Here is a 27,975-nt window from a genome sequence, read left to right as displayed (position 1 = left end):
CATATTAAGATTTCATCCAATTTTAGAGTTAAAATGAAAGCTTCCTTTTCAGTGCATTACCACTGAAATAAGCGTATACATTTTTCTGGAGAAAGTAATGAATCTTTATATAGCACTCTAATGGCCTATAACATATTTGGCTGAGTGGATTGCTAACAAATATTAAACTTTAATCTTAATAGACTACAGAAAGTGTATGTATGTATTGAAATTTTAAGATTTAGGGGGGACGGTGTCTACACTCAGCAGTGCTATTACAGAATGCTTTGCATTAATGGTATCATAAGAGCTCTCTAAAACTCTTGTCACAGCAGTTCCGGCCCTTACTTATAAGAAAAAAAAAGATGTTACACATTGGATGCACTTTCAAACTACTTCTTCCTCCTTACAGTTCAGCTGAACAAGTAATAATTAATTATATTCAACTTTTCCATGATTCACCCCCACCCAAAAAACTCACCCTGAAAATGAGCCTATTTCTGTGTGTGCCAGATGCTCTGGGCATGCTGCTTCCTCTACTATGTGCTTCCTCTACTATGTATGCCATGTTTTGCTTTGATCCTGGGAAAAATATATTGGTTTTTATAGATTTGTAATTTTGTTGGAGACTAAAAAAATTTTTGTTTGAGGGGTGGATTTTATTCAGTACTTTTGTGAAAAATATGAACCCAATAAAACCCAAGTTTCATTATGAAATATTTCTGTTGGAAAATTTTTGGCCAGCCTTACCATTTAAATATCTAGATTTATGTACACGCATGACTCACACGTCCTTCCCCCACTGATTTTCAACACCTTTGCTATTGTTTTCACAAACTGCTCTTTCCTCTCTCATTCTGAAAAAATACAAAGGCAGTTGTAATCAATCCTTGCCTTGCTTTTCCTTGCCTGTCTAGCAATTGCTTCATTTTTTGGCTTAAGACCCAGCTCTTTTCTGAGATAGGCGCACACCTCTCTCGATCTTTCAGATTTGTCTTCTGTGTTGTGCTCTCTCAAAGGGATATACCAAATGTCACCATGGCTCAGTTAACATCACTTAAACTGTGGGTTGAGAGTTTAAAATAACTTTAAGAAAAGAGACTGAAGGGAGCAGACAATGCAGAACTTGTTCTAGACAGCCGCACTCACGGAAGTTAATTAATATGCCAAATGTTTAGTTTATCTTTAACTAACTTGCCTATCCCTAAAGAAGTAAGCACACATTTTACACTTCCTCTCAATGTTAGGGTACCACTGTGGTGCCACATTTCCCAAGCCCCACCTAGCCTGGAGGCACCCGGCATCCTTTGCCACATTGGGACTTTCTGCCAATGACCATGTTGGCTCTGCAGCATTTCTTCTGGGGAACTTCAGTTTTGACAAATGTTGTGTTCCAGCCACACCTTGGTGAGGATTTTCAGAAGCAGTAGCCACTCTGACGGAAATGTTTTATCTCAGTAAAGGACTGAAAAAAATCCGGAAATCCCAGTAGGCTTTATGGCTTCAAACAGACACTACATTCACAATGTTATAAGTTATAAACATCAGCTGAGGGTGGGATTGATTGCTCTTGCCTGAGTTTAACTGGCGAATGTTTAGTAGTCTAGCCTAAACTAGTCAGCTAGTCTCCCTCTGTAATCAGCAGTGAAATATATAGGTAGCTCCAGAAGTGATTCATGCCTTGTATCCAAACCTATCTAAAGATGGATGAGTCACTGACTGCAGAGGGAGCTGCTAGGGGGTTAAAGTTAGGTGAGATGTATTGTGCTGCTGGACATTGTGTTAGCCTGCCCTCCTAACAAACCAACACGCCTTAGCTGTAAACTACTTACAGGCTAGGCTGCAACACCTCTTGTCTGGAGCAGGGTAGGAGCACGCAGCTGGACAGTCACGGCAGCTCACAGGACAAGTGCTGGCAGGTTTAGCTGCCATAGCTGAGTCATGTGGCTGAACCCTTAGTACCAGCATCTGTTTGTAAAACTGGCTCCGAGATACTTCTGGTAAAGAGAATTATGACTCTGAATGTTGTGAGTGCTTTTGAAATGTTACACCATATAGCTCAAGCTATTACCAAATATCTCAGCACTCCTCTTCTTGACTGCAGTATCATGTATCTCTTTCTATCCACAGGTACTAACAATAATTAATGAATTATTTCATTAAGCACACTGAGCATCTTTGAGCCTGAAAAGCAAAAAATTGTCCAAAGTCAGTATCTAGCCCCTATGACTTCATTAAAATGATTCTCACGCCAGCCATCCTGACGATTTATAATTAATCCAAATAGTTCATTTGACCTTTCACTTTATTCCTGATAAATTTTTCTTGCATTCCCCACATAATTCAAAACCCCATCATCACAGCTACATCTTATTCTTTCCACAGTCTGGGAACTTTCCAGTTCACCTCAGTCCTTGTAGTTTTCATTTTTTGAGAATCCTTCTTGAACTGTATTTCATTTTCGTCTCCTCATTCAGCTACTGGCTTTGTTCTTACTTCTGATGGATTTGTTGCTATGTAATACAATAATACATCCATGTTCGAATATTTTGTGTTTCCATTGCACCATCCCATTAGATTTCACTCAGAACCACCCGTGTTTACTTCCTGCTTGATGGAATTTATTCTCTTTGCTTTTTGTCTCATCCTTGGTCATAGTGGCAAAGGTATAACTGTGACTGTTCAGACACCGTCAGTTTGTCTCCAGCTATGTCTCTGAGGTTAGTCACAACAGAAGCATTAGGGAAGGCTGGGAAGGCTGCAGGAAACCAACATCACGGGGTTCTTAATAATGGGAATACTTGTACCAGCAATGTTTGTTTTTCAGTCATGCCTAGGACCTCATCATGCTACATACTATACACCTACAACAAAACACAGCACTTACCCATGGCCAACACACCACATACCCTAGGTTCCTAGCGGCACTTGTGCCTCTTCCACTGAACCATGAACTTGGGTGAAGACCAGGCTTGAAGCAAAATGTAAAGTGGAAAACAGGTGGCCTTCTTTTTCTTGCCCAGATTCAATATCTGAATGGTCTCTAAATGTTTGGATGTTTTCGAACTGGGTCTATAAACTTTGTTTTTAGAACCATGAAGAGGTTTTCTGTGAGAAGAAATATACCTAGATAAGAAATATACCTAGGTATGCCTTGAAAAGATATATACCTAGAAGAATGTTGAGTAAAATCAATACAGAACCAGTGCAGGAGTCCTTGGTCAGCATTTATTTTAATTTAGGAATGAGCTAAATCATTTCAAGCTGGACTGAAGCTGGAAATGCATATTTGCAATTTGTTTAGAAGTGCAAATATAGGATTGCTTGAAATGGCAGAGCATTCATTTAAATGAAAAGAAACCCTGTCCTCTTCCTTTAACTCACTAGTATGTATTCTACTTAGACAGTGGGCTTGGGCCTTGCAGCTGATACAGCTACTTTTGAGGGATGAGTTCTAACAAGCAGTTTTAGAGTCCAGGTCAACCACTCGCTCTTCCTCGCAGGCCTCCTTCACAGCAGTCCCCACTCCTTCATCACCTCCTGCCACACGGACAGTAACCTGAGAAGATGCCCAGGGAAGTGCTGAATCACTAAAGCAGGACTGGAGGTGGCCAGGGTATGTTCTTTTGCACTTTGGCACACTTCAGAGGCTGGATCTGCCGCTGAGAGATGGTAACTAGCTCAACTGCAAGGGCATTGTACTTGATAGCAGACCTCATTCTGTGGCCACATCTCAGCTAAATGAACCTTTCAGAGTTTCAAATCTTTTCAGTTGGCTTTCTGTTCAGCTGCAACCTGTGGCTAGTTGATTTGAGCTAAACAGAGAAAGGATTGCTGAAGTACAACTGTGCACATGGAGGTTTGCAATGCTTCTGAATCAATTTTATTTTACAATTAAAGTAATAGGAATAGATTTAAATCCATACTTGTAATTAAAACAACAGTTTCCTGTGCCTTCCAACTGCAGGCAGAATCTGAGTTTTATTCTGTGAGGAATCGTTCCTTTTGCAATTTACTGCAGTCTCCCCAGATCTTGCCAGCTCTGCTAAACCATTAGATATGCTATAAATGCATTTCTTAGGGTACTCTGAAGAAAGCGGGCCGATAACTTTGGAAGTCTTTTTTCATGTTTGATCTGTTCGAATCTATGGGTAGGTATTGAGAGTGTGGGATTTACATGTTATGCACATAACGAAAGACAGAAAGTATATCAAATTATGTAACTTTGGGAATTAAATATTTCCCCAAATTCTTTTTCCTTGTTTCCTTGAATTTTGCAGGAAAAAACCATTTTATTGCATCATAGTAATTTTTTCCTTAAGAAATCTGCCAGATTATCCTATGTACTGTGGATTAATCAGCAGAGTTAGATTTTTATGTACTCTGGCATTTGTACAAATGTTGTACATATGAGGACTACTGTCGCTAATATTGGCATCTGTCCTCAGGTAGGACAAGACGCTAACATAATACAAAACACACTGATTTATTTTGCAAATATTTGAACATCAGGAGAATTTATTTGTGACAGTTTGAGATCAGGTGTGGGTAGCTGTAAATGGGAATTTTAGACAAAGTGGCCATGGAAGAAAACCACCCTGTTGGATAGTGCATGATGAGACTTTGTATCAGCAGGCAGAGAAGAAGCCCTCTTCCCATCCCACCACTTTGTTTCTGCAATGGTTTTAGAGTGATATAAAATGTCTATGAATGTCTCATGCTCTGGAGGAATGAGATGGTCTTTCTTCCAACAACTGTAGGGTAGTAAAGTTACATGATCTAAATAACTGAAAATTCAAGAAAATTGGAGCCTCCAGACTATTAGTCTGTTTTGGAAGGTTACACTGAAGGCCTATTCTCAGAAATTACACCATTTTCAGCCTCTTTTTAGAGTCTCCTCATGTCTATAATGACACCAAGGAATTGAATCCTTTTCTATAACAGGGAGGAAGAACAGAGACCTATTCTTGCTGCCACCACAGCAGATGGAGGCAGCTCTGGGAGACACTCTTCTTAAATGCAGTAGATGCCTGGAGAGTCACCTCAGCTTGTGTTTGCAGGTGAACCCAATAGACAACATCACCATTTGATGTTGGTTTACTTTTGTGTGTGATAAACTGCTTCTTAAATTTACTTTCCTGCAGAAAATAAATGTTGAGTGGGGGCTGATTCTCAGGAAATGAGGGGCCAGCTGCATCTTTCCAACAGGTTCAAGAGATACCTTGCTGTGCTGGGTCCCACAAAGAACTGCTGCTGGTGCATTTCTTTTTTCATTCCTGTTGCTGCCAAGCTTGCCCAATTTGCTTTCACTGGCCTGATGTTCTTTTTATTGGGCCGCACTGAAGTTCCTAGAAGGATTAAACTGTACTTCACCATGAAAAGACTTGTGATTTGGCATTTGATTTTTCAGTAGCTCTGCTCAGAGCTCTTTGCAGACAAGGTGTCACACTCTGAGAAACTTATCATCTAAAAGACCAAAAACCAAGCCAATGGTGATGTTGCAAATGGTATCAAAGAGGAAAACAATGAAAACCAATATGCTAAGTTACGCAGGAAGAGCTATGTACATGAAAAAGGACTGGAGGGTAGGTCTGTAATGTAGTAAGCCTCTGCTTAACTATGCAACTCATTCATTTCTTGACTGCTTGTATGTTTAGTTTTCAGTTTCCTTGGGTAGGGACAGATAAAGATTGAGCAGAAAGCTGTAAAACCTGACTGGAAACATTATCCAGAAAAAAAGACCTTACAAGAATAAGGATAGATAGAACAGCGCCTTGAGTAACATGATTGGCACATGAATGGAAACACAGAAAGGGACTGTCAGAGAGGACATAAGATGAGCAATTCAAACTGATGAATAACTGTGGGAGTGGTTAAGACTTCCTGCTCACCAATGAGAAAAAGTGATGTGATAAGAGGTTGGGTTGACAGGAAGGAGTAAGAGCAGCATTCCCCTTAGCGTGCTCAGCTGTGTCTGCCTGCGAGAGTCTAAATCTTGGCTCTGGTTGGTTCAGCACTGTCTTATGTTGATCCTCACCTGATGAATAATCATGTGGTTTTGTGGGTAACTGTCAACGATTGCTACCCTCTGGTTCTTGCTACAGCCTATGAAAAAGAACATAAAATCGGTACTCCCTCCTGAGTATTGAGGTGAATTGTGAAACCCAAACAATTAAAGCTCTTAGATTTTTTAATCATATTAATTGACGAGGTAACTCAGCTCCCCTACAAACGTGCAAACTAATTTTACAGGATTTTATGTTCTTCCAGGAGCTAGACTGATTTCTGGAGATGGATATATGTAACTCACTCTGACTGGAGGTTGCTTTTCTCTGACACTGTTTGTTTTTCTGGTATATCACCAGTTTTATTGGCAAGTGTAAACAGTCAAAATCCTCAACAGCTTTTTTCATGGAGATCTCCCTGGACCAGGCTGCTTGTTACATCATTGCCTGCAAAGAAACTGAGTGGTCCTTTCTAAGCCCATTTTATTCCAGAGATGGGGCATCTACCACCTCTCTCTGCAACATTCCATTTAAGTGAACTGATATAGTCCCCTTTAGTCCCGCAGGATAAATCCAGCCCAATTATTAAACCTCCTCAAAATTTGGAGGCATCTCTGCAAGGTAAAGCTAAGCCCTCTATTTGCTTATTTGTCTGCTGTTGACATAGACCATTCTTTGTCAAAAGCTTTTGGAGACACTAAATACTTCTGCAGTTCTGTGTTCAGAATGCACCAACTTCTACAAAACACCTGAAAAGCCCGTTTTCCAGTTACTAGATCTTTGTGGAGTTTCTTCCCAACACCTATTTACTACCCAGAGATGAATCAAAAGAGAAGCAGTGAATCGGTAGTAACCTGTGGATTTTAAGAGGTTGCTTGCACCACACAGCCCAAGAACAGGAGCTTGCAAATCCTTATTTCTGGAAAAAATCCACTGGACTTTATAAAATATGGGACAAAGGTGCCATGTGAAAAATTACTTAAGAACAATGCTCTTAAATGCTAAGCTGGGCTGTTGCCTAAGGATATTCACAGGCTACAGCGGCTCCTTCCTCTCCTAGGTAGCAATACTGCCCAAGGCTTGCTGTGGGACATTAACCTCCACAGAACAGGGGATGCACAAATTGTCACCCCTTTCCAGACTTGCTTTGTATCTTGCACTGAGGTCAACCAGGGCTTGTGTGGGGAAGGCTATATGTCAATGATGATAAAGTTGCTCCTGGGTTTTTGTGGAAGAGCCTAATCTGCACAGCAAGCATCAGTTAGCGCTACCTTCAATTGTGTTCAAATGCTCGCTAGTGAAACACTTGTGTCTGAGCAGGTTAGAGCATACCAAAATGATAATTATGCAACTGGAGTGCATTGATCTCTGGTAAAACCTCACTGTATGCAAGTTATTTCTGCTGCTTTTTTCACAAAACACACACAGAGGGAATTAGCATCATATATTGAATTCTTCCTGTGGAATCCAGTCAAACAACAGCTTGTTAATAAGATTCTGGAGGTATGGTTTTTCCAAGAACTTCAAACTCCCCGCCACTCTGAACACTGGCTGTGATTAATGTGGTACTGCCTGCAGCACACTGTAGTTTTTGACAGTGAGTAAACCCAAATATAATACTAAAGTCTGGAAAAAAATAACTATCCCATCTATTTTTTTAGCCATATTCTGAAATGAAAGATATTAAAGAACTGTGGAACAGCCCTAGCCTCATATATCTAAAATTTACTGATAACTGAGAGGAAATAGTTACCATGAGTGCCGTCTCCTTACAGGATTCCCTGCCTAAGCTCTCAACCAGGGGTCTGGGTATGGCCCAGGGAAGCACTGTGCTTTTGGATGCTCAGAGTCTAGTATCACCTGCACTCATAGCGAAATTAATTCCCTAATGGGATTCTGGCTTTAAAACAACAGCACTGTAATGGAGACAGCAAAATAAAAGTATACTTTTTCAGAAAAACATTAACTTTCAGAGTGGTATTTTTATTTACATGCATTCAGTAGTACACAGGTTCTTTCATAGGAATATAAACATAGCAACTTAGAAACGTCCACACCAGATCTGACCAGTACTCCATTTCAAATGATTCAAAAGCAGATGCAAGAAACTGCACAGGAGGCAATGACAGGACAACCTGCTCCCAGGAGAAAGTTTCCATTTAATCTCCATCGACACAATGTTTGGCTGATTTCACAAAACACGAGGGCTTATATCCCTTAGAAAAGTAATATATGTATTATAGAACAATCTGTATTTCTTACTTATAGATTTCTGTACAGTAATATCTACAATATATGGCAAGGATTACAGTCTCTATCGCATGTCTTTATTGCAAATACTTGCATATTCCTGGTCATAAAAACCAGACTTTGTACCTTTTGCCTGTTAACGCTACAGCCATGGACGTTGCCCCTTGCCACAGCGTTGGAGCAGCTTGAAATGCTTGGGTGTAAACAGCAGTTAGCACTGCATGCTTGCACTCCATCTGACTATTTTAGTTTACATAGTTCTAGTCAAACAAAATAATTCAATTTATGACTTGCCTTTGCCCTCAGCTCCAGTTTTAGGTTTCCCAAAAGACTGGAAACCCAACTCCATTACTAAAACTTGTGTTCATACTGCAATGGCCCACATTATCACAGTTCATCACTAAAGCTGAAAAAATCCCACCCCTTTCAAAGACATATAATTATCGTTACATGTCTTCTATAATCAAATAATAATAAAAAAAAAACCTTGGGAATTTTTTGGGGAAAAAGATAGGTAGTGACTAACATTAGCAAGTTTTTCTCATTTTGAGGCATATGACTGAAAGACCCAGCAGAAGGAAGGAAAAGCCTTTACATGTAACAGTTAGAGGAGCTGAGTGAAGCCGAGAGCTCCCACTCTTTTGAAAAAGCACTTAATTACCCATTCCCAAGATGTACGGAGAAAGAGGACTGTCATCTACTGTTATTCTGGCATACTGGGAAAGGTAGATTATTAGCTTACCCAGAAGGTATTATTAAATAAAGAGAATCTATAGCTTAACAGGGAAAGATCTTAAATAGGTTCACATCATCTCTGAAGTACGTGATACCTGGGAGATCTTGGGGTTCTTCTCAGAGCTTGAACAAAGCCAGGGAAATTTTGCCACATCTCAGTGTGGAAAGTGACCTCAACCCTGCTGAACTGTTCATAAAAACAAAAAGGGGGATTAAAAAAATACTCAGAATGGGGCCAGTTCTGATTTCATTAACCTCTGCCACAAAACCTTCATTGATTTTGAGAAAGGCTGATGTTCAATACCTTCAAGCAAATTAAATATATTCCTCCCTAACATTGAAAACTCATGACCAATGTATCTTTCATCTTAACTTTCGAGAGCTGCTCAACTAAAAAAGCAAAAACAAACAGAAATTTGAAAATGAAACAAAATATTTCCTTGGAAACAAAACAAAATAATTCTCTTCTCCTGTGGTGTGCCACTTATTTGTAACGCAAAAGATTTTTCCTGCACTCTGAGCATATTTTCAAAGAAAAGCAGTCCTTAGCTCTGACAAATGCATATAAATATTTATGTGATACCACACCTTGCAAAATGAGCATGAAAAGAACAGATATGGCATGTTGTGTCCTGGCTAATAAACCTAGACTGCTTCCCTTAAAAACCTGCACCTGAAGTGCATAAATCCTACCACATTAGCAGCATCTTGTGTTGGGAGTTTTCTGAGAATCATCCTTTAGTAATAATACAACAAATATATGTGGAAATTTCATTATTTCATGAAAATATCCCCATGTATTATCTTCCCTCTAAGTCTGCAGAAGCTCACTCATGCAAACTATTTAGTTTTCTCCCAAGTGGAAAGCAAGTTCAACAATTATTTTATCTGGAATTTTTATCTATCTATCTCAACAACTTCAGACATGTAGACCTTAGTACATAACACTAGAAAATTAAGACAAATGGCCTGCATTCTCAAACCCTTGCTGTAGTTGGGAACTAACCATCCAGGGACTGACACGCACATTTAAAACATATGGAAATACAACCCAGATTATTTTGCTGTGAATTTAGCTGATGTCAACTAAACTGCTTGATGAGTGCTTCAAGGGCAACTCTTCCAGTGTGCAGCATTGGCATAGGTGAAAATAGGCAAATGTTCTTCCTACCACCAATGCTTTATTGAATCATCGCCACTTGCCCTCTCCCTCTCCGCTCCTCCAGATGTATTTATGGAGAGTAGCAAACACTTGAGAAATGCCTCAAGTGCTCACTTGAGCTCAGCACCCACCTGGCTGCACCGGCAGCTGTTCTGGGGCAGGAGAGGCAGTGGCAGGAGTTGGCACAGTGCGGGCAGGAGGAACATGGAGAATGAAAGCTGGTGTTTCTGGACTCCTCACGCTGCAGGTCTAGTGGCCAGATAAGCTGGATGCCACATCCATGGTAACACAAAGCAAACTTTCAACCTCTGCAGGACTCTTGGGTCTAGTCGCTGTTCTACCAGCAGGGCAGCTCTCACAGCTGGGCATTGGTGTGACTGAAAGGGGAACTGGCTTTGGCTTTGTCTGCGGGGTTCTTGCATTCTTTTGTGGTTTTCAGTGTCCACAAAGAAATGCTTCAGTGCAAGACGTTTCCTAGCAAGCACTGACAGATTGGGGTAAGTGTTTGAGGCACGGCCAGCAAATTCCATGAGTTATTGTAGACGCCCCATTATCATCTAAAGTATTTCTTATCAGCTTTTAAAACACATTTAGCACAGCCAGCCCAGATGAAGCATTTTATTCATGATATTGAGTAAAGTGCTGTCTTCACTGGGTATCTCACCCCATCAGGATATTTACCTGGCACGGCTGTGTCCTGACATGCCGACTTGCTTTGTGGTGCAGGGATGCCATCCTGGACATCCCAAGCACAGCCTTACCCTAGACCCACGCTAGGAAGTGTGGCCTTACATAGCCTGGGATACAGTTTACTAACGTGATTCTGTAAGCCCACTGCTCGCTCACAGTGCATAAAATTAACGGTGTTAAACCACAAGCTGCCAAACTGCAATGTTTGCATTATCGGAGTTGGAGACATACTGCGAACAAAGCGGAGGACCAATGTACATGTGAATTCTACTGTTCTGCAGCAAGGCAGCAGCAACGCAAAACCCTCTCTCATTTTTGACTACCTGTTTCTCAGACCCGTGCTCCTGAAAAGATTTCGGGCAGGGGTTTAAAGGTTATTCCTCCCCACTGGCTGAGCAAGCTGTGTGACAGAGCAAACTAGATGGATACATGGTACTCCAATTTGGCTTGAATACTCTCACAGAAAGAGAAGCTTGGCAGGGATTTAGCTTACAACATATTTGCCAAGTATCCCAGATAAAGCTGCCGCAGTTAGTCCTCACCAGCCAAGCAAATAACATCTAATGATGTCAGGATGAGCCCTGGTCAAACAGCCCTGGTAAGAAAGAGCCTTTGAAAGTCCAGGTGGAGCCTGTCTGCCTGCAAGGAAATGCCTGACCCAGAGGTCATTGACACTTCATTCCCACTTTCTCCTCCCATCCCTGCTGACAAATTCATTGCTGGAAAGAGGCGGGTGCACAACACAGACCTTCTGTCACAGCCCGGAATGGCATCCTGGGGCGGTGAGATGATGCTGAATATTATCATGGATGGCAGCTGCTGCCATGCTTCACTTTTCCAGGAGCTTTTGTTTCTCACTGCTTCTCTGGGGCACAGTTCACAATCTCCGCTTGTCATTGTGCTCTTGGACACCCCTGTGCTTGTGACAAGATTGAGGCTGCCAGGGGATGGGTGCGAGGGTAGGAGGCGATAATGAAATACTAAACTTGGACAAAGTAGTCGTGAGCCAGATGAGGGAAGAGTTTCTTCCTGTGTCTGGATTGGTTCAACTTCCAAGTCAAGGATTCTGAAGAAAGAGGGGAAAAAAAAGTGTCATTTATTATTTATCGTATCAGACAAGCATAAGGTGACACTCTAAAGCTTTTATTCAGCTGCTTATGGCTATTGCCAACATTGTAAATTCCCCTCCCAGGAGATTTCCACTTGAATAATGAACATCCATTTAAGAATGGTGCTGAAACTCAAGGCTGAATAATCTTGATTCAAACCTGGAAGGAGGACGCAGAGTGAAGCAGGACTGACAGTGAGAGGAGCTGAACTGCAGGGGTGAATCCAGGCAACATGCCACCGTGAAGCAGCAATGCCCATCTCGCTGAGGACCTCAGTTTTCTGAAGCTCACAAGCCACACTCGGACCCTGCAGTCATCACTCTGATGAAACATGTTAGGGAACCTGATCCTTCAAATAGCTGTTTTATTTAACTGGTGCCCCACTGGGTCCCAGAGAGCTCATGAAAAATTAATTGGAGAACATAAAATATGAATGGGATGATCACCAGCCCATAAAAGCCCTGCAGTTCTTGAAAGGTGTTTTATATGTAATGGATGCTAGATTTTAGAAAACATGTTTCTGCCTCTTTTTCCAAAGAAGGTGCAACAATTTTCAAGCCTCTGTGTAAAACGAGGCACCTCCAAAGACGTGCCTGGGAGCGCCAGGGAGAGCACATTGCTCCCGCTTGCAGCAGGTGTCCCTTAGCACACAGGAGTCCACTGCCCATTAATAACCAGTAGACAAACTAAAAAGAGCCAAATACATGGATATAGTGAAAATACATAGATATTTAACTTGATGTTACATTGTCAGAGAAAGTGTAGAACTGAAACGTGAACGTTTGATCAGAACTACAGGACTCGTGATCACGTGGTGATAACTCTCAGCTTATACTCTGCCTAGTAAATGTAATATTTAACTTACGGTAGCTCTTGATTACTCTTGTTCTTTATTCTGGGTGCTGCGTGCAGCTATTTTTAGCTGACCTTTCTGAACCTTCTGTGTCTGTGGCCTAAATGGTAAGCATGTTCTCAGTTTTCAGAAATTACCTTGGAAACAATCACAGCCCTACTGCTGAGGCCTATCAGCTGAGAGTCAGCCCTCGTATGTTTAAAATCAGGTTTATGATATGGACCCTATGGATTAGCATTTCTTAGACCGCCAAAAATTTTAGTGCCAAAGGAAATTGATGCCAATGTAAAGAACTCCCTTGTTCTAGGTATTAAAATTATTGCAGAATGACCATATACTTGAATAAACTTGCTGTTTACTTCATGGAGGTCTTTTCACCACCCTGTTAGGCTATGCGATGTGAACGGTCATTTTGTCTCAGATGTTCAAAAAAAAGTGATTGACCATGCCCATGTGGGGTTACACCAGCTCAGCCCCTGGAAAAGAGCTTCCCCCTGTCTGCCCTTGCCTTTGCCCTGGTGAAGCACCTCCTGCCCTTTGCCTCTGCAGACTGCATGCTCCCTGGGGTGGTCACCAGCATCTCCTGCCTCAGCCGCCACGCTGGACACGCTTAGCACCATGCAAATGGTTGGGGAAAGGGCCAACAGCTCCCTCCTGAGCAGGCTCTGTGGTGGTGACCACAGTTCTGGCTCTGGACCCTACCCCCAGCAAGGATATTCAGGAGTGAACAGACCTTTATTTTGCTTTTCTTCATGGAAATGTGGTTGTGTTTGTTACGTGGTTCCTGCTTGCAGTGAAATCTGCCTCCCATTCTCTGCACTTAGCAAGGGCGGCAGCTGCAAAAAGCTTCGCAAACCGCCACCTGCACCATTTTGTTTTGTGTATCTCCCTTGCCTTTTATCACAGAAGGATGAGCAAGGAGAAATGATTAGCTCAGGAGGGCCCTTTCTTCTCTCTAAGGTAATTTGGGAAAGGATCTGTCACATAACAACACATCTTCAAGTTGTCAGCTGGGTACCTGACAACCGTTCTTATCTACAAGGGCTTGAAATGTTTGTGTGAAAATGGCTCTGTCTCCCTTCCTCCTGCCTCAGCTTGCAGGAAAAAAACAGGCTTTTTAAAAAAATCCAAACATTAAAAGTGATCCAGACTTCACATAACTAAAACCGATTTCAAATAAATGGATTTCTGCATAATATACATTGAAGGCATTGGGAGTGACAGCCCTACATCTACACAGGAAAGAGGCTCAAGCACTACATTTCTGCACGTTCCTAAAGCCCACGCTCTCTATCAACAGCTGTATCTACACTAAATGATGTTCTTCTCACGCACCAATTACGAACTGTCAGAAAATATACACGTAATCCTCCGTATCAAGGTCTGCTCATGCAATTTTTAAATACCACACTCTAAGCTGTGGTACTTATCCTGAGGGCTTCATGTACTGGAAGGAGAAAAAACTGTTATCTACTAGATCATCAGTACCAAAGGCTCCAAGAATATGGTTCTTTTTCAGGAGATCAGATGCAAAATAAACACAGCTTTTATTAAAACCAGAATATCGGCTTTTACCAGGGCTAAATTTGTTCTGCTTCTGTCCATGAAGTAGTTGATTTCCAAGTCTAGATGACACACATTTGTATTAACTACCTTTAGTTTAAAACAGTGAAGTACCCCTCTAACCAAGGCAAACCGCACAGCCTATTTCCAGCTACCGGTGCCAAACCACACAGCAAAACCCACTCCAGGAGAGCCAAAGCCACTAGAGTCAAACAGGACAGAAAACTTCAAGCCTGTCAAATTCTTCGGGGTCACCTGGAGCAAACTTTTATGGACCCAGCAGAAAGCTGTGGGGGAAACAAGACTGCGAGCAGGAGCACTCACTCGGCTTTGCTTTCCTGATACTTGGGGATGCCTATGTACAAGGGGAAGGGAGAGAGAGTGAGGGAGACTAAGGAGGGGAGAACTGTAGCAGCATAGTATAAATTCAGTATACTCCTAATTAGTAATAGTTTCAGTTCAGTCTGTTATCTAAGCAACTGTAATTAAGGGCTGAATACTTTTCTAAGTTTTTTTTTTTCTAGTGTTTAATGCAGCAGAAATGAGAAAACAAGCTATTTACAAAGCAGGAATCTGCAAGGACAGATCTCCTTCATAGACACTGACTCTTTCATTTCATGTGGGGGGGTCTGATCTAAATCTGGCAAACATTTATTTGTTTGTACTTTGGTTTTTGTAACAACAGGGATTTCTGCTTTGCAAAAAGGCCATACTGGAACACGTAGTATACAAAATACATTTTCCTTCTGCCCTTCATGAAAAGACTAAAATAAACTAAGAAAAGCCAACTGCGTGCTAAAGAGGAAAGAGAAATACATAAATCAACAGGGCGAGGCATAGCACACACCTTGAGTTCACCAGACTGCGATGCACACTGAAAGAAGCCATCATGCCAGTTCCTGGATCACCTTGTTAGTCTCCTTGGCTTTCTTACATGTGTACAGCCATTTGATTATCCGAGCGTTGCGCTCGACCACAGAGGTGCTGCTGGGGACCTGCTCTGTGAGTTCATCCTCCAGCAGCCCCTCGTCCCCACTGTGCCTAGTGAAGTCGCTCTCGGACGTTGCCACGCTGATGCTGCGGATCTTGAAGGAGACATTGTCAGACACCACAGAGAAGTTCTCTCTCCCAAGATCCTCGATGACCTCCTGCTCCAGGCCACAGTACTTGAAAAATGTATCAAACTCGGAGAAGGACTTGGAGTAGCGAGAGCTGATGTCCGACTGGGAGCGCTGGAGACCTCTCCTCTTCACCTCCTTGACCTCCTCAGGAGGTACACTCGGTTTTGAGGGTCTCTCATGCTCTTTTGTACATACCCCTGAGGCTTTGGTGCTCACAGCAACAGTTTGCTCCGCTCCATGGTTGCTCGGCTCATGGTCACCGTGTTTTGCTGACAGAGGCTCTTTGCTCTCGGTGGCTGCGGTGTACTCCATGACTCTGGGCATCTCTGGGGAAGCCAACTGCTTCTCCTTTACAGACCCTTGGAAGATCCTCCTCACCAGGCTCCCTCGTGAGCTGTCCTGGCTTTGACCTCTCCCTAACTCACATTTCTGGCGGTAAATCACCAGGGAATCCGGCCGCATCTGCCTCCTGGGGGTGCTGCGCCTGGCAATGGGGGGGCCATGCTGCAGGGGGGCACGGCAGGAGTACACCGCCTTAGACAGCTCCAGCGGCTTCGCGCCCTTCCCTCTGCCAAAGTCCCTACTGATTTTTTTGCTCTCCACTGAACAGGTCTCACTGCTGCTCTCCGAGGCTGAGCTAAGCACGATGACGGGCTCCTGCTTGGTGCTGATTACCTGCTGGCTTTTTACGTACTTGGCCTTATCGGCTGCCAGCCTCTCCACGGCACTTTTCCTGCCGGGGTTGCCTGCCTCCATCTGCCTGCGGAGGTACTCGGGCCCCTTGTTGAGGAGTCGCAGGGTGAGGGAGGAGTGGAGGTCCGAGATGGCGTGCATTCTCACGGCCCGGGAGAGTTCAGTTGGCATAGCAGTTTCAGGGGCGCAGATCCCGATTCCAGTCCTGGGAGGAAAGGAAATAAAGAGGAAGGAAAAGAAAAAAGGGAAAAAGAAAAAAAAAAAAGCAAAAAAAAAAAAAGAGGAAAATCTGGGCGCTGGGGGCGGCGGCTGCGCCCCTCCGACGGCCGAGCTCCCCCCGCGCGTCCCCGCTGCTGCCGTCGGGGCGCTGCGTGTGCGCGCTGCCGCCCGGACGCGCGCGCCTCCCGCCCCGCCACCGCCCCGCGCTCCCGCCCGCGGCTGCGCCCGCCCCGCCGTCCCGGGGCAGCCAATCCCGCCGCTGCGCGCCGGGCCCGTCACGGCAGGCAGCGCGGGGCCCGCCACCGGCGGGGGGGCGGTGTGTGTGTGTGTGTGTGGGTGTGTGTGGGTGTGTGTGTGGAGAGCTCCCCGGCGGGCAGCGGCCGGGGGCACGGCGCACGGAGCGGGGGCGCGGGGCCCGCAGCATGCTCACCGCCGGGGCAGCGGCCGGGGCAGCGGCGACCCTTGGACAGACGTTTGTGGGTGCCCCGCGGCTGTGCTGCGGCGGTGCGCCCTTCAGAAGCACAGGGCAGGCTTCCGAAGGGGCAGAGTTCCCGGCCGGCGCGGCCATTCTCAGCAGGCAGGACGGAGCCATTGGCTGTAATTTAAACACCTGGAAATGAGACACGTAAGTCATGGGTAATCGCTGCGGGGCAGCCCGTGCGTCCCACTTCTATTCATGTGATCTCATCTGAGATGCACCTCCTCTGTGGTTACTCATAACTGAATGATAGATAACTTTCCTCTTTATATAGAAAAGAAAAGGTTTTCCAAGCATAGTTTCCTTTCCTTTCCTTTCCTTTCCTTTCCTTTCCTTTCCTTTCCTTTCCTTTCCTTTCCTTTCCTTTCCTTTCCTTTCCTTTCCTTTCCTTTTTTCCTTTTCTTTTCCTTTTCTTTTTCTTTTCTTTTTAATTTATCTGCTACTTCTGTGAGATTCTAATCATAGAATCATTAAGGTTGGGAAAGACCTCTAGGATCGCCAAGTCCAACAGCCAGCCCAACACCACCGTGCCTCCTAAACCATGCCCTGAAGTGCCATGTCTACACAGTTTTGAACACCTCCAGGGATGGTGACTCCACCACCGCTCTGGGCAGCTTGTTCCAATGCCTGACCACTCTTTCAGTGAAGAAACTTTTCCTAATATCCAACCTAAACCTTCCCTGAGGCAGCTTGAGGCCGTTTCGTCTCATCCTATCACTAGTAACTTGGGCGAAGAGACCAACACTCACCTCACTACTGCCTCCTTTCAGGTATTTGTAGAGAGTGATAAGGTCTCCCCTCAGCCTCCTCTTCTCCAGGCTAAACAACCCCAGCTCCCCCAGCCGCTCCTCATAAGACCTGCTCTCCAGACCATTCACCACAATAAAAGAATGCTTTTCTGGCAATTGACTCATACTTGATCTTTACAATCACTAAATTGTGGCAAACAAATTTGCAAAGGGAGAGATGGGGTACAGGGCTCCCTGTTCGTGTTACAGAGTTTCAGGGTACACCACTTTTCCACCAGGAACAACTTGGTCATAGCTGTGTGGCTGGAGAGAAAACATACCAGGCATTGCTGGTGTCAAGAAAATGTAGGTCGAGTGTTGGGTACGCTCCCGCTCTGCACCCTGCGAGAGCAGGCAGTGGGAGCCTGGGTGCCTCTGGTGCACGGAGCTGCTTTGCTCCGGGACGGGAGAGCAACAGCTTTTGTGTTTATACCCCCTGCCAAGAGTGGGACTACCCAGACTGAGCCCAGCTATGATGGCTGTACCCAGACACTGTGTCGTCACCATAGGGTCAAGCCACGCGAGTAGCACCAACGCGGTCCTCATTCAGGTGTAAGAGGCTACAAAGTACTGAAGTATGACTTGAGCAGATGGGTTTTCAGTGGAGCTGTGCTCCTCTGGGCACATGCCTACCTTTTGTGGGGGTATTTCCATGGTTTTTGTGTGCTATCAGAACAATGCTATGGTTCATACAACAGTTTGGGTTGGAAGGGAACTTTAAAAGTCACGTAGTCCAACCCCCCTGCAGTGACCAGGGACATCTTCAACTAGATCAGGTTGCTCAGAGCCCCATCCAACCTGACGTTGAATGTTTCCAGGGATGGGGCATCTACCGCCTCGCTGGGCAACCTGTGCCAGTGCTTCACCATCTTCATTGTAAAAAATCTCTTCCTTATACCTAGTCTGAATCTACCCCCTTTTAGTTTAAAACCATTGAGTTTTAATAACTTTGGGTTATTGCCTGAGGCACCACAGAAGACATGGCCCAACTTCCTGAACACATTGCAGGGCACTGTATGCTCAGTTTTGAGTGTTGTGAGTGTGGAGTGATTTCGTCTTTGCCCTCAGTGCAAAGCAGAGTCTCCAGTCGTGCTGGAAGTATTGGCCACATTTTAGGCTACCGCCCTGGACAAGCCCAGCAGGCTTGGATAAAAGGTTCTCACTGTGAGAAGGGAAGGGTTAAGAGCAAACCTGGGGTAAGAGTTTGGGCTACATCTTCGGTGAAGACCTGCTTAGAAAACCACAGAACAGAAATATTCTCTTGCCAACATGCTTCTACTGCTGGTTTTCCCCTTAATTTTGCATCCTCTTTTTTCCTAGGCATGTAGGTCTGAACTCCAGAAGCCCCTTAACACATACTTCTGCCTGTTCACAGCAAGGATCCCAGATGGGATGCTTGCCTGAATCAGGACTGAAACTTGTGACATACTTTGAGATCCCTCAGAGTGAAATTCTTTTGGATGTGTAGAATGGGCATATTTTTTTTGCGGAAGAACTTTTTTTGTTCTCCAGATATGCACGTAGATCTGGTCCACATAATAGCTTACCTAAAAATTAATGTCCTCAAAAACTGATAGTAATAAAAGTATAAGCACAGTTAATTACCAGGGAGCCCTTCCCTGTCAAAGCAGCTCATACACAGATGTGTAAGAGTGTAGTTAATATGGTTACGTATCTTAGGAATAAGCCAATAGATGTGATAAATTATAGTAATGAAATTAAGGTTTCATTCCCATTCCCATATTGTTGAATTTGTCTTAATTTTTTCCTTCAAATTTTCCTTGGAGTTCTATGATGCTGGTAATGTAACAACACATATTCACAGCCCTCCATGCATTTTAGTTTGTGTTTGTTCCAATTTCTTGCACCTTGTATCTCTGAGCTTTAAGAACTTAAAACAAAACCTCAGACATGGTTTGTTTGCGTTCATTTAAAATAATGAGAAGAATGAATATCAGTAAGAATGGTCTTATTAAGCAACTCCAATTCATTTCTTTATTAAAACTGTTTATTCACTCCTTGCCACATGCAAAAGCTACTAGCAAGAGCAGATATTATGTAGTTTTGTCACTGGACAATAGCTTTGTATTTAGAGTTGCTATTCAAAAACAAGTGAAAAATATTGATTGTTTTGGATGACAAAAGGGTGTTTAGACATAAAAAACATGGAGATATTTTCCTTTAACTTAAAATTTCCTAGGTTTTGAAGGCGTGCCTGAAAGACAAACCTGGATGCTTTTGATGGAACATTTTTCATTTTCAACCAGTTTCCTCCCCCTCTCACCAACAAAGGAAGACGTGAGTTTTGATTTTCCACAAAGTGCACGTCACAAGAAATTTCTCAGGAAAAATTGCAACAGCTTTTTTCAGCTGAGTTTCTTGATATGTGAGATACTTCCCCCTGTGAATCTTGGGTGATGGCAATGGCATTTAAAGTGGGAGAAGGGTATTCCCAAGGTCAGAAAACATTGTGAGCAATAAAATTTTTCAAATTTGTCTCCCCCCTTGATAAAGTACATTAATATATCAGCTGCACAGTTATGTGATAATTTAAATATATTTAGGTCACTTATTTAAGAACTTAAATATATTTACATTTAAAATATATTTGTTATATGAGATATTTATGTATCTTGGAATTAGCTCTTATATTTGTGGATACACTCTTACAATGTTCAAAGAAGAGAGAGCCATTCCATTTCTTCTTTCTGGAAAGCAGAGTGGAATATAGTGTGTTATGAGAGCCCCAAGCAAACCAGCTTTTCCCCTGGCCCAGCACAGGGTTGTAGACAATAAAATGGAAATAAAAACGGGCACAGCAGCACCCATCCCTTAGCCTGTCAGCTGGCATTAGTCTTTCTCTGGCATTGATGCATGAGGCGAAGGTAAGAGAAGCAAATCCTGCACACACTAAGCCTTAGCCCACACCATGAGTTTTCCCACGGAAGAGGAGTTTTACAAAAGACCTCTGAGTCAGCTGGCATTTCAAGTTGCTGCTAAATACAAAGCAGTGGAATTTTGTGTGGGGTAAGACAAACCACTTCTCGCTCTGTTTGTATTAATAAGATGTGTCCGGGGCACATTTTCCTGCTTCTGGGGACTCGAAAGCCAGTAAAGGACAGCTGCTGCAACATGACTGCACGTAGAAAGTAAAATGTGTGCCATGCTTGGGTCATTGCTGTCTACTGCTCCCACCCCATTCACCGTGTCAGTGACACTCCTTTGATTTATAGTGGTCAAAGGGCAAAAATGAAGCAGTGGCAATGGGAGGTAAAAGGCAAGGAGAAGAGAGGAGAAGAAGAGGGAGCTCAAGCTCTAACAGAAGTGGGATGCTCCCATTTTGGAGACCCCCAACACAGCTGTGTCCCAGGGCTGAGGTCTCTCCCCCATAGCAGCTCTGGGTGCTGGGCTCAGGTGTTGCCTGAAAAGCAGGAGCAGCTCTGATCAGAGGGTGGCTCACTCCTGCTGTGACATGTTGAGTGGTGCCACTGGGTGTCCTGTTTGCTGCATTCGGGTGATGTGAAGCAGCCACAAAGTGGAAATGAACAGTTTAAAACCAGCTGTCTCCACTGGGGAGACTTCAGGCCCTTTCACATAAAATCCGTGAGGGTCACAATTCACCCTCAGATTCATACAATAGAAGGTACATACATGCCTGCACATCTTCAGGCAGAATTTTAAGACTTGGGGCTTGAGCACAGTACAACAAAGATTTTGGTAGAGGCAGATCCGCGTCACTTCTCTGTCCTCTTTTAGCTTCTTCCACCACTGCCAGACTGCTTAGCATCCTTTCCCACCCCTGTAATGCCCGGTTGTGCACTTCATTAAATACCTCAGCATCTTAGTCAGAAAACACCTCCCTCATAAAATGAATCCAGCTTGTTCACAATTGTCATTAGTGGCCTTTATGTTTAGTAGAATTATTTTAGACCGCTTTCGAGGTTGAAGAACCATCATGGATCTCAACAGGCCTGTGTAATTTACCTTGCAGTGATTCATGTCAACATATGGGGAGCCCTATTAGAACAAACGGCAGAAGAAAAGTGACGAGAGCAAGAGATGACAGGGACAACAAATGCAACATGCATTACATTACACCAGGGAGTGCCAATGGGGAAGGTGCAAGCCATGGCGTGCTCCCTTGCCCTCTTATGTCCTTTTGTCCTTGCAGTACATCTGAGCGTACACTAACTCCTTTTTTCATACACCATTGACATACATAACACATGTAAAAATAAAAAAAAAATCCAACCCAAGTTTGGTACCTAACATATTCAAGTGTGTGTTAAAATGTTGAGATTGAAATTTTTATTTAAAAAGACTGATCTATTTAACATGGTGTCTGAGGCATCAAATTCATTGAATAATGTATAAAAAGATGGGGAAGAGCCGGAGTTTTTGCAGTAAAATACAGCTATGACACTGCAGAGGAAATAAATGAGTTAACTCCCAGAACAACTCTGATCCAGAAAGGGATCCTTTGAATTTTGAATTGAAATCCTTTATGAATGAATGTATGTTACATGCATTAAAATAAACTTTGCACTCAGTAAAATGTTCTTACTGTTGCTTATGTCATGTTTAAGTTGGATAAATGTTCCCACAGTCTTGCCCTTAACCACAGTCATAGCTGCAGTTGTAAAACTGCATCCCTTGGTGGTTGCAAAACCCTTTACAAACCAACTAAGCTCAGGATGGGACAGGGTGCTTCTTTAAGTACTTTACGCATTTGTAGGCAGCATTACTGCAAACCTCTCATCAGCATATTTATCTACAGTTTTCCTCTTGGGAACTACTGTTAGCATAGTCTCATCTATAGCTAGCTTTGGTCATGGAAAAGCCCTTTCACCTAATCTAAAGATAAAACCCATAAAGGGTTTCAAGCTGTCCAGATACCTGTTGTTTTAGGGAACTTCCAGCATCTGTGTGTCACTGGGATTTTCAAAACTCTCTGCTGTCTCCTTGCTCTGTAGATGCCTAAAATAACCAGCGCAAAGGCTGTTGTGGTGCCAAGGCATCACACGTTTACCCATGGGCACAAACACCATCATACATCTATTGTGGTGAGAAGCTGAGAGACTCAGTGCGTGCTTACGTCCCATGAATTCCTCTGCTTACCCTCACACATGGGCACTCTCAGAGTGCACCTGCCAGATTAGGAAGCATTTGAAAGGTTGCTGATTACTGAACTTCTGACGGAGGTTTGCCTGTTATCTGTTATGTATCATTTCTATCCTGCTAGTTGGGGTACTCACCTGGCAAGTGCATGAGGCCATCTTCCCCTCCCAGATTTGTAGCAAAGGTTTGAAATCAGATTTCTTGCTTCCCAACACAGTAGTCAAAATGTGGGTGCTGTAGTTCATTGTCATTCTGCTGCTAAAAATGGTTTTGTTTTGCTTGACTAATTAGAAATTTACCGAAGATAGTAGGCAGAAGATATTCGTTCTATAACCTAGGGTCCGTGCGCCTAGGAAGTGGGGATTACCCTGTGAATCTTTAGTTACCCTTGCAAAGTGGAAGGATTTAAACAGGGAAGGTTGAAAAAGTCTCACCTTCAATGCTGCTCAAGCTGTTCTCTGGAGATGTGGGTTCAAATCACATTATAATATCAAAAAACATCAGCTTTTGTAACAGGCAGGCTTTTATAATCTCTCCCAGTGTCATTTTCCATGATATAATATTCATGTTTGATAATCCTAGTGATACATAGGAACTGAACTACCTTCAGTTCAGTCTTCAGACATTTGAGCGTCCTACCAGTTTATGCAGGTGTTGCCTCACTCAGACACTGACTACTAGAAATCCCGTTCCCTATTTATCTCATTCATTTTCCATAGAATATATTAAATGTTTTATAGCAAGTGATGGTTCACTAAGCCCAAAATGTTTACAGTTAGGCAAAAATTTTGACACATTTTCCTTGAGAGAAAAGTCATGGAAGTCTTGGCATTGCAGCATTTCCTGCCATAGCTGAGCATAGGCCTGCTTCCTTGTTCTGGTCAGAGAGACCCATAAAAGCCCATAGCGATCCCTGAGATGGCAGCAGCCATGCTCTGCATTTTCAGTATCTGCTAAGCTCCAGTAGTGTTTTGAACCGGGCAGCTTCTCAAAATCTGGCTGGTTGCAAGGAAGATGGCAACACGCACCAAAAATCACTGCTCATTGCAGAGGACTTTTTAAATGTAGCTGAAAAAATTTGTCCGACACTACCTATCATGGACACAGCTCCTAACGTTTAAAGAAATGCATCTATCAGTCAAACACCAAAACATTGCAGATATCGCCTGCAAAGCACAGTGCCAGAACTTGTAGCGTGTAGACGTGTAACATACGAAGCCTGTCATCTTCTGTCTAAGGTTTTAATAACGAATTGGATGAGATCATGATTGCTTCCTTCCTAAGGATTTCTTGTGTCTATGAAATATTCTGGCTGAAGATATAGCTAGCAATATCTTGCTAGCTCAACCTTCCTTATCAGTGGTGGCAAATGTTATCCTCTTATGTAATCTATGAAGAAGTGACTGAAGACAATGTTTTATCTGTACTTCCTATATATTAATTTAGATCTGAAAGAGATCTTGCATGGTCTCTCTAGCAGTGTTACTGGTGAGTGAAGTCTGCACATTACCTTTCCGCAGAAGGACCTAGTGCTCCTCACTGCTGAGATGCGTGCTGGTTACCTTTGATTTATGAGGAGCTTAAAGTCTTTCCCATATTCCCTAGTATGTGGGTCTGCAGTTCGGTTCTTGATGGACATGTGATAATGGAGACTGCTGGAGTACAGGCTGTCTGAGGGCTCCAAAGGGTGGTTGCTTTTTACTGTTTGTTGTAGGCAAAGAAATATGCAAATCTAGGAAAACTGACAAATGTGCTTATATGTATTTCTGCAGCTTGTTTTCTTCCCCCTTCTAGGTATTTTCAGATCTCCTTTGGTTCTCTGGTGCAAGAGCTTATTTTGGAGTTTAGATGGGAAAATGAACTGATTTATCAAGACAGTTCCCCTGACAAGGACAAACTTTTACATCTGATGGTCATCAGTCACTATATCTCTGAAGGTGTGGCAGTTTGTCCCGTCATTTTCCAAAGGGCTTTTCTTCAGTTCAGACATAAAAGACAAATAAAAAAGGGAGCCTGCAGTCTGCTTTGTATGTAGGTGCAGAGGGGATGTATAAGCTACGTTTCCTTTGCCTAACTTCGGGAGTTAGCACAGGCTATTGGCTATTCCCAACTATCTTGTTTGGCTAACAAGAGAGTGAAATAGTGTAGATGTGGTCAAGTCACATCTGTTTTAGTCTTGGGGCCAGAGGAGAAGTCTGAGCCCATAGATGCAACTCTGAGTCCTCCGTACAAATTTAATTCATTGTCTGGCCTTCTCTAGATATTCACCATAACATGCAACCGTTTTATATGTACACTAATTCTGAGTTTGACTGAGTCTATTTGATAATTTTAAGCTTTGATTTAGGTTGATAAACAAGTTTCTCTTACACTACACGGTTGTGTTTTAACTAAGCTTGGGACTATCTGTGTTGTAAGTGGGTTCTCTGACACAGTTGTTTGCATTGTGAAATCAAGCCATGTCCCACAAAACTCATTAATGCCCTGCCCTTTGCATTTCAGAATCCTTCTAAATGTAAAACAACATCACCTGAGCTCTGCATAACAACAGAAGAGTGTTCACAATACTCTTGGGATGACCTGACTATAGATTCTTGATTTACAAGAATTTATCTTGAAACTGATAATAGATTTATTCTAATCTGATTGACTCTGAAGATTAAATAACATCTTGGATAATGAGAGTAAAATGGCTTAGCTGTTCTGTATAATTATATCAATTCCAAGGCTATACAAAACAAATAAACATAAGCCCCAGTATTCAAGCCTCATTAGGTTTACGTTGCAACAGCTGCATTAAACAAAATTACAGATTCAGTCAGATCTTATCATGCTGGTGTTGTGGCAGCTGCTCTGGACAGGATCACACAGTTATTCATACTGCTGGGTTTTTCTGGGAATCAATGGTCCAGATTTCTTTAACAAACACCTCCACCCCTGCCCTGCAATCATTAACTCAGGTGCTAGCAAGGCATTCAACTCCGGCTTAAGCTGCGTTATGTCCACTTCTGGCTGCTGCTGGGCTGCAAGGATTCTCACACCACTCTTGTTTCCTGCCCTGAGAAAGAAGATCCCATGATCAGAAAAGAGCTGGAAGTGTTGGAGATTTTAATAATTTATCCCATATGACTCTTCAGTGTCCAACCAGAAATGTACCTGTCAGAAAATATTCTTCTACCTATTTCGTATTTTCTAGCTTCCCAAGTAAGAGCTGGTACAGGAGCTTTATTTAGGGCATCCCATCTATAAACAAACCTGTATGTTTAAGACTTTCTAAGATACCTTTTACAGAGAAAAATGAAAAGGGAAAGACTTCCTGGTTTTCTAAATTAGGTGCCCAAGGTTTTGGGGGTTTTACCAGAGTCTGAGTTGCATGGTGGTGAGCTAAACCAAGGGATGGGTTATGATCTGTTGGGTATGAGGGGGCCAGGGAGGGACGACAAGCACTCCTCTGGGATAGGCAAGTCTCCTGGGTGCTGCTTGGAGAGATTTCAGCCCCAGAGCCCTTCTGGAGGGCTGTGTGGACAGGGCTGCCCCAGGTCTGGCTCCTTCTGCCCTCCATCTCCTGAACGCTACACCCCTGGGCAGGTGACATGTGGTCTCCAGCACAGGTAGTTCATCCTGGTGGGCCAAGTACGACCCTTACTTTTTAGATGTTTTGGAAAAAATGACCCCTCTCCCACTCACAAAGATGGTAATTATGTTTCAGGAGTAACACCAGAGTCCAGAGCGGAGGGGCATGGGGTGGGTGGCTGTAGATTGGCTGTAGGTGTAGTGTGGGTACAGGTGGTCTGCTTTCACTCGCCAGTGGCTCTCTCCACCCTCAGCACTGGGGCCAGCCCCAGGATGTGAGGGATTCGACAGTGTAGAAGCAGCCCATGAGCGTGCTTCTGCTCAGAGATGGGGCTAAGTGGACCAGCACAGATCATAGGATCACAGGGAAATTCAGGTTGGAAGCAACCTTAGGAGGTCTCTAGAGCAACCTCCTGCTCCAAGCAGGGTCAGCTGTGACACCAGAGAAGGTTATGGACTAGAAATAAAAATAGTGTTGTGAGGAAGGATTATATAAAGACCAATCAGATTTTGCAGAGGAGGAACAAGGCAAAAAATATTAATAGCTGATAATTTGGTATTCTTGAACACCTATTTCATTTCCATTTTAACCGTGATCCATTTGTTTAATTTTTCTATATAGATTTTAGGCTTCTGGTTTGTGTGTTAAATTGGTCTGTAAATTACCTAGAACAACTTTAGGCATAAAATAAACAAATTATGGCAATATTAAAGTCAACTGACGTACAAAGAAATGTGATATGCTATTTGTTTACAGTAAAAAGTAATTATTTATCCCCACTGAAAGTCAGCCTTCACTGGAGAGAAAAATAACCTCAGTTTATTGTTCTCTGGCTTTGAATAGAAAGTCTATATTATTTTAGTACCAGCTGAACTTAGAGGGAGGCCTGTGATGTAGGCCTAAGAGAACTCACTTGTTGTTATTAAAAGAGTAACTGCAGATAGTAATTACAAAATTACTTTAAATTTCTCCTTAGAAAATAGCCTCCACTGCCCCATTTGCTACTCCCACAAAAAAATCTCAGCCCCCTAAAAAAAACACTTTTAAAATATTTTAATGATGAAACTGGTTTTTTTTCCTTTCACATCACAAGAAAATGTTTAATTATCCCATTGCCCTGTTCAGGATCTGTGTCCAACTTCTTACAGTAGTGAAGAAAATAAGAATTGATACACAAACTCAATTCATGCAGTATGTTGTAGAAAAAGGATTAATCGAAATCCTTAATCCTTTGGTTTAAGACTGGTACTAAATAATGAATGAACAGATAGTTCTCATTATTAGCATTTTGGGTTACCAGGAAAAAAATACTTCCAAAACCCCATAATTATTAACTTTTCTAATCTGGGGTTTTGCACACCATGTGTGTGGTTCTCCCAATGACCCCAATTACAGATCACATTTGGACCTTCCAATTTTGTACCAGTGTGCATCCCACCCAAACTGAACTAAAGCACCTTCCTGGAAGGGGAAGATGGTGGGGTAAATGAGCACTGACACACCCAGTCATGCAAAATTTGAGTCTCCTCTTGAGTCTCCTGGTGTCTTTGTGCACTGTGGGCATTCAGCACCTTGCATGGTCAGCCATGATGCATGGTGGGGGGAGATGGGGTAGTGCTCGGATTAGCACCATCTAAC

General features: G+C 43.1%; 1 protein-coding gene and 1 long non-coding RNA gene across 2 annotated transcripts; one reads left to right on the top strand and one right to left on the bottom strand.

The window, feature by feature from the left end:
• Positions 1–7,946: 7,946 nt before the first annotated feature.
• Positions 7,947–16,648, bottom strand: FAM110C (family with sequence similarity 110 member C). The gene is made up of 2 exons (XM_075086905.1): positions 15,194–16,648; positions 7,947–11,887 (listed from the first exon to the last, which is right to left on the bottom strand). The coding sequence occupies exon 1, from the start codon at positions 16,329–16,331 to the stop codon at positions 15,234–15,236; it is 1,098 nt and encodes a 365-aa protein (XP_074943006.1). The 5' UTR covers positions 16,332–16,648; the 3' UTR covers positions 7,947–11,887; positions 15,194–15,233.
• A 5,976-nt stretch (positions 16,649–22,624) lies between these two features.
• LOC142055727 (uncharacterized) lies at positions 22,625–25,321 on the top strand. Its single transcript, XR_012660011.1, has 3 exons — positions 22,625–22,846; positions 24,558–24,700; positions 25,266–25,321. It is a non-coding gene; the product is annotated as an uncharacterized LOC142055727 (long non-coding RNA).
• Positions 25,322–27,975: the final 2,654 nt, after the last annotated feature.

The sequence above is a fragment of the Phalacrocorax aristotelis genome, chromosome 3, assembly GCF_949628215.1.
Source record: "Phalacrocorax aristotelis chromosome 3, bGulAri2.1, whole genome shotgun sequence".
Classification (NCBI taxonomy): Eukaryota; Metazoa; Chordata; class Aves; order Suliformes; family Phalacrocoracidae; genus Phalacrocorax; species Phalacrocorax aristotelis.
Note: the sequence above shows the minus strand (reverse complement) of the source record. Positions and strands in the feature narration are given on the sequence as shown.